The sequence below is a fragment of the Acyrthosiphon pisum genome, chromosome A2, assembly GCF_005508785.2.
Source record: "Acyrthosiphon pisum isolate AL4f chromosome A2, pea_aphid_22Mar2018_4r6ur, whole genome shotgun sequence".
Classification (NCBI taxonomy): Eukaryota; Metazoa; Arthropoda; class Insecta; order Hemiptera; family Aphididae; genus Acyrthosiphon; species Acyrthosiphon pisum.
In genome coordinates this window covers 115485513-115506342 of record NC_042495.1, presented here as the reverse complement: position 1 = coordinate 115506342, position 20830 = coordinate 115485513, and the positions used below count along the sequence as shown (strand labels likewise).

Here is a 20830-nt window from a genome sequence, read left to right as displayed (position 1 = left end):
AAAAGGGGCTGGCGGCAAAAAAAAAAATAAAAAAAAATAAAAAATAAAAAAAAACCGCATCATTGTAAAATCAATACATTCATCGTTCCACTCAGAATCTAAAATAATAATACGATGATGAAACTATATAATAAAGAGGTACTCTGGTCGACGGAGAAGACGCCGGTGACGCGGACGTCTGTCGTTATTGGTATATAGGTACTGGTATAATTACGCGCCCCGTCAATCATACGCGTCGGGGGATAAATCGCACACAGCTGGCTCTGGCTGGTGGCTCGCCTTTGTAGCACATGCCGCCGCGGTCGGCTTGTGCTCGGAAGATCTGTCGTTGACGACGGTTTGCGGTTAGCGTCTGTTACTTAAGTCGTGAGCATGGTGTGTGTGTGTGTGTGTTTGTGTGTCTGTGTGTCTGTGCAGCCCCTGGCTACGCCACTGCCCACCGATCGACGCACACACATTACATTAAACGCTAATGACGTCATAGTAACATTCTCGGTGTCGCACAAATTAACAGAATGACCCCCAGCCATAAGGCATATACATGTCAAAATTAATGTTTTTCATGAGTCAGCTATGTATTCAACATTTATGTGGTGAAAAGTTAAATGTTGCCCGCGACACTATACGAATCTTGTTGAATCTGTTGACTAAAAGTGTATGAAAATCGATCGAAAACCAATAATTTGCATTAGGATCATCATCCGTTTTGATTTTAGCGGTGCCGTATTAAATAATACCAGTGGATTTATCCAGTCTAAAACTCCGTTAAAATTCTAGACATAATATTCAACAACCATTTGAGTATTTTTATCAAAGTATAAAATACAAGTTAATAATCATTCCCAATTATAATTGCTATTTTATTTTCTAAAATCATTTTCAACCCCTATATGGTAGCTCATAAAAACGAAAATATAGTCGTTTTTCGTAAGCCAGTCCCTTTTAGAATGCCAGATTTTGGAAAATCGGTTTCGAGGTTCACGTCCTCGGGTATAGGATTACTTGTGTACCAAATTTCAGAACTATTCGTGCGATAGACTTGGCAGCAGTAGATCGCTTACGGCTTACACACACAATGTTTGTGTGCGTACAAACATTGCCTTTTATTAATATAGATTATAATATTATTACTATTATTATTATCACAAACGCAAACTTCGGCGACGCGAACGGGTTATTTGGATATTCTCGGCCGGTCGTGTCGTGTCTCCCCCCGCTGTTGTCGTCGTAGTAGTCGTCGTCGCATTATCGATGCGCATATACGGTGGAGGCGGCCGCCGTCATGGCAAGATTAATCGTTTTTCACCAGTAGCAGCGGCGGCGGCGGGACTGACTAGGGTCGGTCGGCGATGAGGGGTGGTGGTGGTGGTGGTGGCCGTAGGACATTATATAGTACGACGCACATGTGCGCGGCGGCGTCCGTCGTCGCAACGCTTTTTATCATTATTTTTTTTCTCCTTTGAAAAACGGAATGCACACAAAACCGCCGCGTCGCCGCCATGTGGTCGGACGAGGGAGGAAACGTTGTCGCCGACTCCGACGCCGCCGCAGCCGCCGCCGCCTCCTCCGACCGGTTCTACGCGCGCCGTTGTCGTCATCGCAATAACACTGTAGGTATAATATTATGGTTACTATTACGCACATACACACACACTCGCCTGCCGTACTGTAAGGCCGATATTTATATTTATATGTGTGTACAAATAATAAACGATGGTAAAAATAGCATTGAACTTGCGCGCCGTTTTGTCGTGCGAACGCGATCAAACCTGCTCCATCCGCGCACCGCCGGTTCACCCGTTCGCTCTCTCGCTCGACATCTCGCTCGCACGCTCACCGGCCGTATCGCTCGCCTCTCTCCGTCTTCGATGGGTCGATGATCCTCGCGGCATGTCACGATCGACCCCGTCGATGACCGCGCGACTTTTTTTTCTACCTTTTTCTTTTCATTACTTACTGCACCGAGATTCGTTCGTTACCGGTCCTGGCCGACCGACCGACCGCCGCGTGTCCGGCCTGCCGCGCGTCGTGTATCGCGAGGCCGCCGCGTGCAGCGTGATGGTGGTCATCGCCGCGCCGATGTATAATATTATTATTATTATTATTATTATAATAACACGCTCGTACGGCGTACACATTATCGTAGCCATAGGCGTGCGCGCAGTCGTTGAACGCGCAGGCGGTGCATTCTTTCCCTTCTGTTACTTTTACCGAACACTCCTTTGTACCGAACAAAAATTGGGCAATTTTTTATTTATTTTTCAAACCGAGGAGATTCTCCGACAGAACAATAACCTTATTATATTAAAACGAGTTACCCAACCGCCGCGATGTGATGTGGAAAAAATTACTATCGTAAATCATGCAATAGTATAATATTTTTACGTCTATACCTATTTGCATATAATATAGGTACACTGTTGCACTTCGGTTGGGTAAAATTATATACGCGATTCGTCCGTTCAAAGTTATTTACCAAAATACAAATATAAGGTCGCAGACGGCGCACGATACGGCACATCTAAGTTGGGTCCCAGACATTATAGGGATGAATAAATTAGTACCTACAAATACAAGTTGAGTCCAGGATTTATTATTTCATCTATAGATAAATGTCGGGACTATGTTCGATGCAACACGTTACACAACCTTTCGAAGTGTGTATATTTTACGTAACTACATTTCGATGCATTTTTTCAAAATTCCACGCGTTGAATTTTTGTATACATCAAATTGTCTTCCATCGAAATTATCTAACCAGTCTAATTATCACCGTTGCACATGTCGACTGCCGCTCCGCTATAAACATTTTAAGTATCAAAAATCCGTGACCCAAATAGTATATGTATTGCCAAAACAAATCCGGGACCTAACTAATGTTATGCCTAAAATCATTTGAGACCCAAAACTATAAGACCTTTTAGTAGGTAGCTATAATAATTATTGACACAACTCAGCTGGTGTTTATAGCCACATGCACGCCCATGTATGAATTCGTACATATAAAGATTCTGAGATTCACCTCCTGTAATAAATTGTAATGGTGCTAGCGTTAAGTTATATTTTGATAATAATGTGCAGCAAAAAGTTTATATTTTTATATCGATATTAAGTAGGTAGTTATATACTTACATCATGATGGTCTTAAACTTCACTATAATATGGCCTATGAATTACGAAATACGAAATAACTTGAATATTTTCACCATCCATCCAACCTCCAATTTTTTTTCAATACTCCGAAAAAGCACTCGTATCTATACAGACCTTGATATGTTCACCACGCCATATGCACACCGTGACGGTACGCTGTAATAGTCTTTATTATACCTATTTAATATAACACGTATTGGTATCGAATTAACTGTTCGATCTTCGATGTATGCATGTTATGTCTATATACGATGATCACGTTCGATATTAATTAATATATATATTACGATAACGTTAGCGTGTAAGTATTATACTTACGTCCCGGGTCATCGTGCTCGTGACCGGCGGCAAAGCTGCTGCAATATATTTCTGATGAAAAAAAATCCCTTTTTTTTAGCGCTACATATAATATGCAATCGAGATGATGTACCGTTCCGCCGAATCGTCGACGACCTTATACACGACCCGACGCATTAATCACAGCAATTCTGTCTACATTCTGCATTATATGTTGAATGTAAGTTTTTTACAGGCAATAGGATGCACTAATGTGAATAATAGTTATATCAATTGATTTGTTGAGACCCGCGTAGAGTTTCACGCACTAATTTTTTCCCGGAATTAAACTCCCAAAAAGTAAGGCATATATGAATAACATATTGGCATATTGTCTTTATAACTCCCGTCCCGGAAAATTGTGCGCGGAGAAATAGGAATTTAGGTACACGCCCGTCGTCGTCCGGTGCTTACATTTTTGGACTATTTTAAATCCTTTTATTCAGAACCATTCAATTGTTTGATATTGTAGTAATAAAATTCTATGTTCATATTTATCCGAGCTGAAGCACATACTTACATCGATTTGTTCACCAAGTTATATTGTATATGTATACCACACTTGAATTTTCCACTTCGGTCGGATTTATCCACAAAGCTAGGCACACCTTCAACGTTTTACACCGACTTGTTGGTGAACTGAGGTACACTCAATTCGTAAAACGCCATATTTTTGTATTTGTTAATTTTTTCCGCGAGTTGGTTAATACAGCAAAGAAAAGGCTGGAAAAGTGTTTATTCTCCGTAATCCATTAATTCCGACTACCTTTCAATAATATCAAACACTCCCCTACACGTTTGGCTTGACATTCCCAATCACCATAAAAAAGTCACAAGTCACTGTTTCCCTCGTGGTCAACTGAGCCTGTTCTCGAGTATAGGGTATACCTCTATGTTATTTTGGCATTCGGGAGTGAAAAATATTGTGTACCTACCAATATACAACCTACTACCTACCAATATACAACCAACATTGTATACAGGAAAATGGTAAAAGTTCCTATAATCTTTTATAATAAAAAACGTTTGTCAATTATTAATAGATAAAATATATCAACATTTTACTTGAACTGTTATAATATTTGGTTATACTCCCTGTTGACGTATATGCCAGGTTGCATGAACAATCACCAAACATTAAAATTAATCGATAGTCAGCTATAATGCCCCCCTCCCCCTACCTTAAGCACGATTTAGTGGTTCATGATAGGTAGGTGGGTATATTATATTTTGGTGAATCGTTTAATTAATACATTTCGTATGCACCCAACAGTATTCTATATTAATTAAATTAATTGTGTTTGCATAAGAAATTATATGCATAATTGCGTGGGGTTTGGCGAAAAAACGTAGATAACTTGATTGATTTGCAAATCGGTACCTACTTAAATTGGAAATTATAATGAAAATAAATTCCGCTATACGTAGTATATTATATTATAATAATATAGGTAGGTTATAGCTGATGTTATTGCGATGTGTAATTTGCAGTAGAGAAAATCACTGCATAGTATTCCTAATTTTTTTTTTGCGCGTCTACGATTTTCGTGATTATTATTATTATTATTATTATTATTACACAGGTATTATTATTATTATTATTGTTGTTGTCATTAATAGTATGTATCGTATACGATAGTGTAGCCTGAGGAATCGGAGCGTACATTAAATCGATAAACGGGTTTATAACCGCGTATAATATGAAAATATGTACGTTTTGGCGCGGGAGACGGATGACGTGAAATTTTCTTGATAATTTCAATCATTTTAATAGAATGCATTATATTATTACGCACGTGGCGTAATGAGATGTGTATTAAATATCATAATATTATTATGCCTTTCGGTGCCCGACGGGGCCCATCTGCCAAAGTGCTTTTAATGCGCAACAACCCGTCGCATCGTCGTCGTGTTTTTCCTACCCGATGTGCAAGTGTATTACACGTTATACCATTACTGCCGTGTACCAGTGAAGTGTACCCACGCTTAATATCGTTATTATTTTTTTAAATTCCACTTATAATAAGATAACGTCTTAACGATATCATTTACATATTATCATCCGACGATAATTTATTATACACAACTATAATACGATCGTACTTGAGTATTCAACGAAGAAATGTTTTTTAGCGCATATAATAATGCACTCTAAACACAATATAATAGACAGTATGATGAGAAGTATACGATAACAATAATATATTAATATACCTTATAATATGCCGAATAATCGATGCTGTTAATCTCTATACTTTTATTAACGCTTAATTATATTATATTATTATAGTACGGAACACCCGTCATTATATAGTCATTATTATTAGTAGTTCATTACTATACTTTTTTTTTTCGGTGTTTTCAAACGTTTGAATAATAATAATACTATTATATTACATTATAAATCGTAGTAATTATGATTATTATTATATGGCAGTAACTACATTTTTACAGCAGCGACAATGATCTATATTGTTTTCAAATCCTATATGCATATATATCTTGCCATCAAAATATCATTTCCGGATTGAAGACGTTTTTGATTTACAGGTATCAATACCACAGATTACATGTGACAGTACCTACACGCCTAGTTGAGTATTATCGTCAAAAAATAAATACCATATTGTAAATATTTAATCTAAAATATATGACTTTATTGAATTGAATATTCTGTCCATTATTATAATAAATTGAGGTTTTTAGGAGATGAACAACTTCCTTTTTTTTTTTAAATAGTAACACCTAATCGTTATTTTCGATAGATTTCAATAGACTTTTTAAACGATTTTTGTATTAAAATTTAAAACGTTATTTTTTAACAAAATTTGAAAAGTTGAATTTTACGAATAATTTGTTTTTCTTACGAAATTTAACCATTATGTTCAAATGAGCATAAATATTTTTGAGTTATCCCTGAGATCGTTCAATTAATACATTCTTTAAACAGATCAGACGTAAATAAACACTTTTATGTTTATAAATCTACCAAAATCTAAATTAATTAATTCCTAATTTGTTAATTTTTACCATTTCCATTTCCTCAAGTTATATTATATATTCTATGTTTTACATTACCATTTCTCGCAGGTATAATATGAACGAGTAAGATTAGTGTAAAATACGAAAACAAAGAAGTGTTAAAAACAGATTATTACATTATATATGCGTACATTTGAACTTACTCAAACTTTTATAATTTTGTAATTAGAAAAAAAACTTTTTTTAAATTAAAACGTCCATCCGAATCTGAGAAAAAATAAATCTGCGTCGCCGAAAAAAATAAATAGTTTGTAATGCGCATGTACCAAAAGTTTTTAAAAAATTCTCAGCATTCGCATATTCTGATACTCCCGATGTATATATTCACTCCATTTCAATTCAATGTCATTCACTAAAATATTTAATATAATGGTACCTCTTAGCGATTATATCTGTGTCGTATACATATTATAGTTGATAGATAACGAACACGAATTTAGGGGCGTAGTCCGTTTGGAACATCAGTGACCTATTTTTTTGTCAAATGGAATTCAAATATCGATGGAAAATAGATATTTTTCTGTTAAAATAAACACGATATATCGTTACTAATATAGTTTGACCGATTTTATGGCAAAGTCATTGTTTCGTTAGAGCCGTCGTAAAACAGGTTTTAGTTTTTCCGACGTGAAAAAATAATAATAATAAATAATAATATAATAACCGTTAATATCATTATAACGTCTGCGTAAATTACATTCGCTCGCGCCGCAAACATTTTAATATCACTTCCGACGTTAATTAAAGTTTTTAACATTCGTGCGCCAATTTTTTTATCATACAAATCCGGCGGGCAAAATCGATATTGAAGTAATTTATTTATTATTATTTTTTTTTTTTTTTTTAAACAAGTTTTCACGTGGCCAGCATATTATATATAGGAGCGGGAAAAAGTTTTTTTCCGCGCGTTTAGAGACTTTTATTCCTGGACCGTTACTGTTGATATTGATTTAACTAACTCGAGCTAATTTGGCCGGGCCGGAGTCTCAGCAGTATTTGGACACGTCCCAAAAGCCAACAAGGTTTTACCGGAGTACAAGCAATTTCGCCCGATTGTTTGTACGGCGCAGTGATGTACACGGGCTTTAAATCGAATAACGCGTTCCACGTGTAAAGTTTGATCACGTTTATCAATTAGCGCCGCGGATAGTGTCGCGTGTGTGCGTATATGGACGCCGTACAGATGCGCTCGCGTATACGCACACGTAACCAGCTCGAATACCGCACACGTACCATCACGTACACATATACCGCGGGCGGGGGGGTTTGCGTGGAGCGAATTGTTTTTTTCGATTCTAAAAATCCAACGGATTCCATCTATATTATATTATAATCTATATACGGCATATTATGCCGTGTAGGTACATATGTCGAACGGGATTTGTACCGAACGCGAGCTTTGCGCAGACATATATATATTATATACAGAATACAGATATACCTGTATACGCTCCGCACTGCATGACGTCCGTCCGTCCGTGACGGGTACCTACCTATATATGACGATTTGTATTATGTAGTTTTCGCATGAAAACGCGATGGAATTGGTTTTGAAATCCTTTACTCGGGTGCGAGTAAAAAAACAATATATATATATATAGGTACCTATGCTATTGCGCGCATGTGTTAGCCGTCTAAAACTTTTTCGTTTTAGCCGACAGCGCCCTGCACACGTGTTTTGTTTTAGCCGTGACAGCCACCATATGTGTATTCCGAGACCCTATGAAGCCGTGGGAAACACCCGACCTCCGCGTGTATCCTGCGGCGGTGTATTTATAACTGGAAACCACTACACCACCCCCTGAGTCGTGAAGGGGCAAGTCAAGTGCCATGGTTTTTTTTTTATTACTATTTTCGGAGTCTAAATAGGAAGAGCAGGGCGCATACTAACGCGTGTATCTAAAAGACTGAAAATGGATATTACAACGCTCGAGTTTTCACATTGACAGACTGTGTATTATACTATAAAGTTATGTAGATAACTACGAAAATTTGTCCGGTCTTAATATAGCGGCCTTCTGTTTTATTCGTTATATCCGTGAGTTGTGACTTGTGGGACGATTGATATTTACCAATTATTAAAATGACGTGTCTATAATATTAATATAATCAATCATGAATCTGTACCTATATAGCTGCTCGTTTAATAACAACGACAAAAATTATGTTTATAATATCTCGTATTATTCTCCATTGTATTAAGACATGACGCGTCGTCTGTCCACTACCATATAGCATTCATTAAAAAAAAAACAAAAAATGTAAATATATAAAACCACAAAACGATATTTTTAATCTATACCTGTATTAATAACGCTGTACGCAGACAGTCCGTGTAAAAATTGGAAAAAAAATTAAGTTGCATAGTATATATAATAATATTTATTTGTATATTTAAAATTGTTTTTTAATTAGTACAAAAAAAACCTACGGCCGCATTCATTAGTATATATAACGTACCCTAAAACAATGAGGGTCGCAATTGGGAAGACTGCAATATTTGACCACGCGGGACGCAACTAGTAGCCGCCAGTTTTTTATCGCGTCCCGCTACCCCTTACCGCCTCCCGACATCATTCAGTCTCGATACATAATAGTATTATAATAAATCGCAGAATATTAACGTTTCTCGGACATATTAACATATAATATATTATAATACGTATTTCTGCCGTTTATCACTTGTTATCGTATTCGCGTTTTGTTTGCACCACGGGGTCATCAACTGCAGCTGGAGAGCACCGACGGGAATGCAGATCGTAAACTTTTGATATAGGAAAAATCGCCAACGATGACCAATGCAGCGCGTGCATCGAAAACCGGTATAGGTGCACTCTTATTGCCGGGCGTTGTACGATGCCTATTAAAACGTGCCTATAATAATTTATATTAGACGGACGTATATAATATTATAAATAATATGATTATTTAATATAGGAATAGGTGTAGTACACTGCAACTATAGGTATGGCATGGGTACACTCGGTCGGGAGGGATCTCATCGTCTTTACGACTGGTGGTCGGTCTGCACAAGGTCTGCACTTGCCGCGCAGTGTATATATTATACTATTCAACGATACATACGCGTTTGTACGGTTATAATATTATATAGGTACACATATTGAACGATTTATGAGGCATATTTTAATATATTATACGAACGTTTCGCGCTGCCACGTGTGTAGGACTTGGTATACGCCTCTGCACCGTCCGAAGTTAATGTGCACATATACTGTATAATGTACGTAATACGATACACACATACATATTATATTTTAATATGCGTCTGTGATACGTGTTTTCGGTATAACGAGTAATTTATATATTATAATATATAGGTACGCGGCGAGTTGCCCGAATGTTTAAAACAGTTTTCCGTTCGCAGTTTTTTTCCATCGATGAAACGACGATATATAACGAGCGGCGGTCTCCTGCCCGACTATATAGGTACCATCGATGCGGTGATGATGTTGTAAGGAAAAAATAATAATAATAATAACGGTCCTTTCTATTGGCCATTATATTTTTATGGGTAATGGGTACTCCTTATTATCATAATATATTGCACTTCGTATTAATAATGCGTGTACACAGACATTGCTGGTTTTTTTTCCTCTTCAAACAGCAATGCGAAATGCAAATATTAATAATTTATAATACTTTATGCTTTGAGACGCCACTTCTGTGCGTTCGGTCTAATGTATATATGCATTTGGTCGCCGGCATGAAAAAAAGAAGAACTACGTGCCCGTTACACCGCGCAGATTAAATAAAACCCACCACGACTGTATAGTTACACTATAAAATATAACGTTATACGTGTTACAGGGTGTATCTGAAGGATTTAACGGTTCGAGCGCACACCCTCCGGGGCCTACACATAGGTACATCATACATACGTGGTGTTTCGAGTATATCTGACAGTTTCACATTGAAATAGCATTAAAAATGTTTTAAATCTTTGAAATACACCGTATAATATTATGGTATATAATATAATGACGCCTCACACAGTCACACATTATAAAACGTATATAATATAATATGTATGATATTGCTCAGTCTTTTGTGCGTTCATATATACTATTATAGCTGCTGCACTTGAACGTTAGTGTTTTTTTTTCGTCTCTAACACGTATATGTATACACGTATATACACGTATATACACCATATATTTTATTATTATTATTATTATATCTATTATCCGATCGGTATTTCTCCCCACCCCCCAAGGATGTCGTGTGTATGACATTGTAACGCATTAACGCTGTAAACAAGAGTTCGAGTTCTACACAGTGAGTTCGCTTTTGTAAGTAGATTACGTTGTGGGCGAAACACTATCCACTGTCGCAAGGATAAAATACTATTTCCCTTTTTTCTTTTAGTGTCAGATTCGTATCAGCCGCCGCCGCTGTTGTTGTCGTCGCCGCCGCCGAGGGATAATATTCGACACGTATATAATATACACACACACACACACACACACACACACGTTATACAGGCCCTATATTATGTGAGACAGATGACAGCAACAACTGGTAAATATTAAAGCAAATAATATAGTCAGACGACAGACGGCCGGATGCGTGAGGGTGTTGGTGTAGGTACGCACGTATTAGTGTGCAGGGGCGACGTTACATTTTGAGAATAAGCCTATATAATAGCTCCTAATGTATTATATACATTTGGAGAAACTACGAGTATACCAAGAAAAATTATCTAATATCAATGCCTCAAGTGCATCTCTGAATTAGTGAGGGGGGAGAGGGTGCTAGGGGGATCTCAACAAATCCAAACGTCTCTAAGTTCTTTTGAAAGTCATAATTTCGGCTGCGTAACTTGTGTCTAAGTGTTAAATATCCACCTGAACTGCGTATGTACCATTTTTGCTTAATATGTTTGTCTTTTTTTCTATTTTGGTTCGAAAAAGGGTTTAATAATGTGTGTGTGTGTGTGTGTAAAATAATTTAGGTAAAGTTAGATGTACTTAAACAGTTACATGTGCCTATGTACAATTTTATTGTTCTCAGAAATTAGAACACTAAGCCTAATTGTGACTATATACGATTACCACCAGTCCACCTGTACATGGAGGTATATCGTATACCTGTAGGTCACAAAAGTACTAAAAGTGATGTCAATAAAACGCCGTTGTATACGACCAATATAACCGTTGCTCGGTTCTACTCGCGTATATACCTAATATATAAAGTAAAAAAAAGGAAACACACTCGCACGAGGAAAAGTATAGTTTAATATATAATATTGTAGCATACTGCAGTACCTATGTATTTATTATGCGATAGGAGTAAAATTCAAAGTGTACAGATAGACTACTAAATGTATAATATATAAATATATATGAACACCGCCACGGCGCCACGCGTTGATGACGTAGGGTGTCTCGCTTAATATTTAATATGGTATATATACAATATTGTTATGATCGACGTTGAGAAAAAAATTAAAAATTGTAATCGCGAATTCCGGTTTTTCGTGTTTGCAAATATTCACCGCCGCAGTCGCTTTGTTTTGCTTGCACAGGTTATTATTATTATACGGTGTACATCAGGCCCGCGCGCGAAATGTGTGTCAACAGAAACGAAACCGGGTCTGCGCGGTCGAAGTCGTCGTTACAATAATAATAACTAGACGCAGGCGCCTTTATTTTATTTTACTCCGGCTATATTATCATCATAATAATATCATAATACACATTATAAGAAGTACCCGTAAAGCCATTGTGCAGCGTAGTTTCGCGGCCACCCGCCACACCGCCGGTCGTGCCGGAGCCCGAGACCTGCCGCTGGTGGATTACTGTTGTGGCGCGCATTATGTATATTATAATATTATGTAGGTAGGTTATAGAACACGCGAAAATGGTTTTAAATGGCGCGCGTGTGTGTGTGCGAAGAGAATATTCCGTTATGTTTTTTATAATGCGATTATTATTTATTTGTGTACGTATAATAATATAATATATAGGCACTCTCTCGGGCGCGCGCGCGCGCACACACACGAGCCGAGTTCTTTGACAGGCTTGACCTCGTTATGTCCTCGAAAAGGAGCGGAAGGAAGGAACGATGGGAAATGGTGCAGGGAGGCGAGAGCGGGGCGAAAAGAAAGAAAGAAAGAAAGAAAGGAACGAAAAAAAAAATATATATAAACCGAGCTGGGTCAACAGCCCTCTCGGTGTATATGTATGTTACGCATAGGCGCGCCTAAGTCTGTATAGTGTGCACCGTATACGCGCATATCGTTGTTTTTATAAATCTCCGCCGAATAACGGGATGAGTTGTTCGGGGCGGAAAAAAAGTTTATTTTTTTATTTTATCTTGAATAACAAAACGCCGCTCTCCTCCGGCCCTCCTCCTCCTCATCACCCCACCAATTCCGCGAGATCGTTGCTGCTCGCGACCGCCGAGCGAGCTCATACTATATATATATATATATATATAAGCAGTGTACGTCGAAATGATTTATGGCGTCGAATGAAAAATGACTGCGAAAATACGAGAAAAAGTATACATACATACCGGCGCCCAATGTTTGCGCGCGCGTGTGTGTTTGTGTGTGTTTGTGTGTGTTTGTGTGTGTACTGCACATGAGAAACACTCAAGCTTATAATATATATAGGTATATATGTGTGTATGAGTTTTAATTAAATTAAACTTAATGTGTATGACGCCGAGCAACGTACTATACATAATGGTATATAATGTTATACAGCGTTGTTGCTTCGTTTTTTGCGCGTTTCTTTTAAAAATTATTAAACGCGTCCTCATATTCAGCGGTTATTCGCGGAACAATCGGTTTTCCAGACAGTCACTGACGCCCTTACACAAGACGCAGATACGGCGCTGCGGCGTCAGTGGCGTCATTCAGTCCGCGCTAGGTTTTGCGCAGGCATTTAAAATCCAATATAATTGAAATTTGGCCCACTCCTTAAATCGGTCGCGCTGAAAAACGGGTACATTCTTTGGACGGAGTACATGCGGCCTGCGTAAAAATATTCGTATTGAATAATATTAAAAAAATTTGAGCGACGCTTCTGCAGTGCGATACGTTAATTATTATTATATCTATGTGCAGGTATCTACTGTAAAGTGTAAATAATATAGCAGCCGACTAGTCTGGGGCTTGTTTGGCTTAGGAATATAAATATAATACATATATGTGTATTGTGTATACAAGTACTCAATTCATGCATTCCCAGCTAAAATTGTTTACATATTATATACTTAAGTGTAACTTATGAGTCCTATGGTAGGGATGCTACTATTAATTTTTGCAGTGCGCCAACGATATTTCCCCCCAAAAAAATCTTGATATCGCTACTGTTAATTTTTTTTTAAGTAGTGCGATACATTTTTTTAAAAAAATTCTCGACTAATTCACTTATTGAGTATCATTTTCTTTTCTTGTATTTTCAGACGGCAGGCTAGTTCCGTTTATCTCATGTATGACATCATATCGAATTTTTCTTTAAAACTAAAAAATGTCTTATTGAAAATAACTGTCTATAGTTGCGGGACTGACATCTGCAGGTTACTGGGACCGGATGTGACTAGTGAGGGGATTACAAAACAATAAATTGTGAGTTGCTCAAATTTTTTTTAAAAGTTGCTGCCCTGTTGTATGATTAATAAATAAAGCGGATAAAACTTTTAATTTAACATTTGATACTATATAAGCATAGGCGCAAATAGGGGGGGCTTTAGGGGCTAAGCCCCCCCCAAAAATGTCCATAGCCCTCCCAAACATTTCCTACATTTTGTTTTAAGCTTATTCAATATTATCAAAGTAAGGCCTATTATCCCCCCCCCCAAATCTAAAAAGCTATTTGCGCCTATGGATATAAGGGTAGTTGACATATCGGATAAATTAAATTTTTCGCTATACTCAAACCGTAAATTTCTAGCGCTCTGTATAGTATTTCGCTACATATTGTGCATACAAATAAAGTACTACTCCTGACCACTGCCTATGACCTATGTATACTAATTTCGTTTGCAATTTCTGCGGTGTGTGTAAACGCAGGTAAACGAAAAGACGTATGAGCGTAATTTGTGCTCCGCATTCGACCCCATTGTCGTAATATATATATATATATTATATAGTGGTAATTAGCGCCGCATTTTATGACCCCTACGCCGCCATTGATGGTATCTACCTGCGAGTTTTCAAATAAATTACTGTTTCGCACCCAACATTTTTGTGACTAAAAAATCCAATCTCTCCACGTTGGTGCTGCACATATACTGGCTGATCCATTCAATGTAGGACCTCATATTTAAAAAAAGTAAGGTTTTTGAAAATATTTTTCATCATTTTTATCTACATAAAGAATTTATTTTTTGTAGTTTTAATTTTTACATTTTTTAATGATATCATGCATTTTTAATTCCATATCCTAAAGCAAAATATTTTTTCGAATACTTCTATGCATAAAAATCGAATTTTGGACCTCAGTTTATGATTTATAATTAGGTACTTAACGTTTTGATTCCCAGAGTGGAGAGATACAATAGGGTGCCCCGAAAAATATTAGTTCACCACTCCACTCATCTAAACTGTGAACTAATAAACTACCTTTTAAAAATTTAATTTTTATAGATCGAAATTCTCCGAATAATATTCTGTTTTGGAATATAAAATTAAAAATGTATGTTTTCACTTGTCATTCAAAAGAGTAATATTATATATTTACAAAATTACAGCGATAAAAAATAGCAAAAATATATGTTTGTTCCAAAAATTTTATTTTGAAACGACTTAAAATTATGTAAAACTGTAAAAGACATATTTTTGAAAACGTTAGTGCTTTTTGAAATAAAGAGTGTCTTACGTTAAATGGATCACTCAGTATACAATTAATATAATTAAATATCATATTATGATTTGTTTTCAAATACATGAAATATATTATGATATTATTATACTTTTACTTTATGTACCTACCTATACTGTTTGAATCAAAAATAATAAAATATAATCCATGTATTACGCTCGTATTGTATAATTCTCATTATTTACATCAGGTATAGATTTTGAAGACAAGGCGTATAATTATTATAATAATCAGCGTCGGATTTCCTATATGGTTTATGATTAAGCACGTATCCTAGCTGCGTAATACATACGAAATCTAGTAGATATAGGCAGAGTGTCCTGTTTTGGGTGGTTACTATTAACGTCAAATATTTAGAGTGTGGTTAACACCTTAGCCTTTAGGTGTTTTAGGTGTCTTCGGCAGCGCGTCATATCATTTTCAGCACTAATTATAATTTCACCTCGGCAACAATTATTAATATTGATTAGATGGTGCGATAAATTTTTTATTGAACTAACCATAATAATATTATATAGTAAATGTCGTAGTTATTCTATGTGCACCTCAAAATGGCGTTCAATTATATAAATTGGTCAAAAAAAATGTATAATATATACTAGGTATATAATAGGTAGGTACCTGAGTTAGCTTACATGCAATTTTGACAAATTTTAGTTGTGACATAAATACAAACTATTACTTCATCGCGTTACGATAATAGTTCTAATATTAATAATTATAGGTAGGTACACTCGTATAATATGCAATACCTACCTATATAATATACTTTATCCCAGATCTATGTACCTACCTATGGCATATAATATGTATATATATTCCACTGCAACACACGGTCGCGGTATGTATGCAATATGTGCCTCGAGATTTCGTTGTAAAAATACTATATTATATATCATTATGTACGGTCAACGAAGACTAAGTGGATTTAATGGCATGCATTTATGTGTAGCCGAATACGTTTAGTTAAAAAAATAATATAGGTATGCAATTTACGTGATTTTTAATCAATGTGATTACGCACCATAAAGCCATTTTCACTAATTCGTTTTGTTCTTCTCCTATGTATGTAAAATTGTTGTCTTATTATTATATAATTTTCGAAGGTTAGACGGGAGATCGCAATCGCCGTTTGTACCATCATCATCACCATCGCGTGTGTGAGTGCGTGCGTACAGTCTGGCTGGGTATGGCTTGCTCGAAATTCGACTTCAACCTTGAAACTATGATAGAAGGATATAGGCACGCTTCTTTTTCACGTGGACTACAAAAACAACGCAATTATGACTGATAACCTATCATTTACTCAAAGTCAAAAAAACAATCATTCAACTTCGTATATAATATTAAATATAGTATATCTTTTAGGATCATCTTTATTTCCCTATATAGCATCGATGGCGCAATTGTTTTGTTTTTGTCTTCTATACTAGACGCCATAAGAACGCGGAGTGTACGACTTTATTTTTGGTAGGTATTTTGTTTCGAAATCAATTATTTTTAAAATCTGTTGTATGGCACTCGTTTACATTATATATTATCATTATTTTTATCATCGAAAAGTGTTGAACGGAGATTCTACTTGATTGTACCTACCTATATTCTACTCTCGAATTATGATGTATCTCAGATGCATATAATAAAATACTTATACCTAATATTTGTCGAAGTAAACATTTTTTATGTATCCTGTGATAACATATTAAATTCCCTAATAATAATAATAATAATAATAATCAATAAAACCTTTATGTGTCGAACGACATTTATATTTTTATACGAAGATTATTTTTGTATTAAAATAATTTCCACGAATAATTTATTATACATAACATAGGTAATATAAACGCGTTTGCCTGATATTGATACATTATTATTACTTAACAATTTACATTTATACATTATATACTATATTACTATATGAAATATATTTACAACCTAAAGCTCTACATACTTATTATTTTTAAATTTATAATGATGTGTAAAAACATCTTGGTAAATTGTTTATGTCAATATCTGTGCACGCAGCATAAAACGTCACTATTCTTATTATATTAAACAAGTACTTATATAAGGTAACCGCAAGTCGCTATATTAATGACTTTTTTAACTCGTGGTTGATAAATTAATATATTATATTATTATATTTGAAGCGGAAGAAAATAAAAATCAATATTTTTTTTAACGCTGTTATTGTGTTTTTTTTTTTTTTTTTTAATAAGTTGAAAAATAAACTTTGTTCAAAACTTATGGCCCAACTGTATATATTATGTAAAAATGTAAAATAAAGTTTTATACATTTGTATGATAATAAGAATTTTATTTGTATAAGATAGGATGGTGATGTAAACTTTAGATAACACATTCATTTCAAGAGAAAAATATATACTTAGTATTCTAAATTATTTACATATCCGCTGCTTTGATTAATATTCTAATTTGAAAAAGTTATATAACGATTTACTGCAGGATAGCCGTCAAAGTTCTTCATTACATTTTGTCTTAAGATTTGAAACATTCATTTAAATAATAAATTTATATCTATATATAGAAAAGACATCCGTCAGTTATATATAATATTTTGCTAAATATTAAATTATAAAGTTGATTGAATTTTATTGATTTTTACAATTTTTTATATTTGTTTCTCAAAACACGGTTATTCTTATAGTATGTAAATACTAAGAAGTACTTATTAATAATTATTTTTTTTATTGGATACTAGACTTGCTATTTTGTAAAAAAAAAAAATATTTTCATTTAACTAACGGAATTCGACATTTCCTCGAACAGACCTACCTACCTACTAAGTTTTTATGGTTTTTCCCGTTTTAATGAACATATTTTAGACTGCACATAATAATTACACTAAAACCCTAAACATAAAAGTGGTCTAAAAGTACTTAAATAAGCGTGATGTAATTTTGTCTGGTTTAATGTTTTTTTTTTTTTTTAATTCCATTAAACAAGGCCGTATTATATTACTATTGTGGATAGTCATGCAATTCATTATTTCATTACGGCCGAAATAACGGATGTTCATTAATTAATGTTTTGTTTTCAGTATCCTCCAAAGTCACACGACGAAATCAATATCACGTTGGAAAATGTTAGTAAAGGTGCCACTGATATGGTATTAAAGCTGTTGGAAACAAATCAGCACTACCGTCTAAAATCTTTTCATCAGATTAAAATCCAGCCGTTTTTTCATAATTTCAATTTCTCAGACATAACGCTAAAAAAGGTTTTTACAGTTTCTTATGTTTTTAATGTTTTTGTTTTGTATATAATGTCAGATAATTATATGTTTTAATTAATTTACAGCATAAACCAAACGAATTATTAAAAAAACTGCTCGAAGAAACAACAGGAAACAATCATGTGTTTTCTCACTTCGAAGAATTTGATGATTAATTTAAGTATGTGATAAATAAATATAATAAACAGTGTATTAACTATTATATATTATTATCTATTTGTTTAAGAATTGTGATGTAGTAAGTAATTAATTTACATCTTATTTTTAAAGAAAATCATGTAAAGTAAATATCGTTTTTATTTTGTTACACGCGAGTCGCGAAAATACAGATATTTTATGAAATACCAAAGGTGATATAAATATAATATAATTAATATATATGCAATACGTTTATTATTGTTTGTTTTGTTTTTTTTTGCACAATTCATGACGTTTTTAACTAGGTACTATAAGTAATATTTTTATTTGATTAGGTATTGTCGAGCAACTATAATAACAATACTCCGTAATAATAATTTATAAAGCATTTCAATTATTACTGTCTACATTCATAGTCAAAACGATCACATGCACACAATGTTTATAAACTATTTACTACAATACCATGTTACATCGTGAATGTATTAATTTTATTGTCATTCATATTATTATAATAGTAGTGAGATATTGATCAGTAATTATCCAAGATATAACTAAAAAAAAAAAAAATAAGTCCAATTAATATATATATTTACATGATTTCCGAGTGTTTATGCTCAAAATCAAATAATATTATAAAAGATAAAGTAACCAAATAGTGAATATTCAGTTATTTGTATGGTCTAAATATGACACTCGTCAAATGTCAGTCAGTTGACCCCAATCATTTCAACAAGTTCACATTTAAAACTCGTTGACTATTCAGACAATTTAAAAAGCGTGGAAGAAAGATAGACATAAGATAGGCGCATGATATGCATAGAGTTTAAAACTATCCAGCTGAATAGGAAAATAAATCACCATACACGACACAGATATATTATGTAATCAATATAGGTCAATCTTGAATGTCATCTCAATAAATTGACCCACCCAAGGCAAACCAATACACATATTAATCAGATAGATAAAATGGTCATAATATCTGAATATTATATTACCATAATACCACGAACGTAATTAAATACACTCACTCGTGTGTACACAAATAGTTAAATATAAAATATTTATAATACACCATGAAACACCAAATAATAGAATCCATACGAGATTATTATTCGTTGAACTTGATAATAAATAAACGGTTATGAGCAAATTATACTATTGATGTTGGTATAACGTTACTTTTTTTAATTTTGAAAAGGCCAGAATTAATACCAACGCGCGTTCTTTAAAACTGTTTAAAACCACACTGCAGCTACACATTCAGCTGACATATATTATTATGTATTGATGTCCTGTTTAAGTCAATGTGACAGTTCTAAGGTAATATTGTTCTATATTATTATTTATTACATGTTTAGAACACTCGGGAACTTTTACCATATCGAATGAGCTCTAATTAATCGAATTCGGTCAACTTGAGGAGGAGATACGAGTGGCGCCTAGGTAGGTACCGATAATTATTTAAATCAGCTATCATGGTGTACGATGCAATGATGCATTATATTTACAACATACCTACCGTGTAATAGACGTTACTTACTAAATCCAGTGGGTACTAACTACTGTAGAATAGTAAACTTATATGAGCGAAGAAAGTGAGAGAGATTGAGCAACGAAACTGCCATGGGGTGTATAGCTGCTTAATATTTCTAAAAGAAAAACAATCAAGCATAAAAAGTTAATTCTAATAATTAAATTTGAAGTATAGGAAATCGAATCGATACGAAATTTATCAAAATTACTGTTTTGTTATTGTGTATAAAATATATTGCGAACGTGAGTTTGACTTGCTACTACATGTACATAAATGAAACGTAATTTCAGGCATTCAGCAGGGAGGCAAACATTTTCAGCCGTCAATATCTATACTAGGTAAGTTATAGGGTTACATTTGTAGTTAGAATTAGCTATATTTTTATTTTTGAACTAGTCGATCAAGCAAATTAAATAAGTTTAAGAAATAGTTTTTCTCACATTAATCAAGACCACAACGATATCACAACGGTACCACTTTACCAGAGAATTAATTTCATTGGACGGCACT

The 20830-nt window shown here is 34.5% G+C and overlaps 1 protein-coding gene across 1 annotated transcript in view; it reads left to right on the top strand.

Moving 5' to 3' along the window:
* LOC100575346 (serine/threonine-protein kinase S6KL) overlaps positions 1–18874 on the top strand; it is a 61070-nt gene extending 42196 nt beyond the window's left edge. Inside the window, exons 8-9 of the mRNA XM_016805551.2 lie at positions 18448–18627; positions 18708–18874. Of these exons, the coding sequence (XP_016661040.1) occupies positions 18448–18627; positions 18708–18797 (270 nt within the window). The 3' untranslated portion in view covers positions 18798–18874. The remainder of the gene's footprint in view (positions 1–18447; positions 18628–18707) is intronic.
* The last annotated feature ends 1956 nt before the right edge of the window (positions 18875–20830 follow it).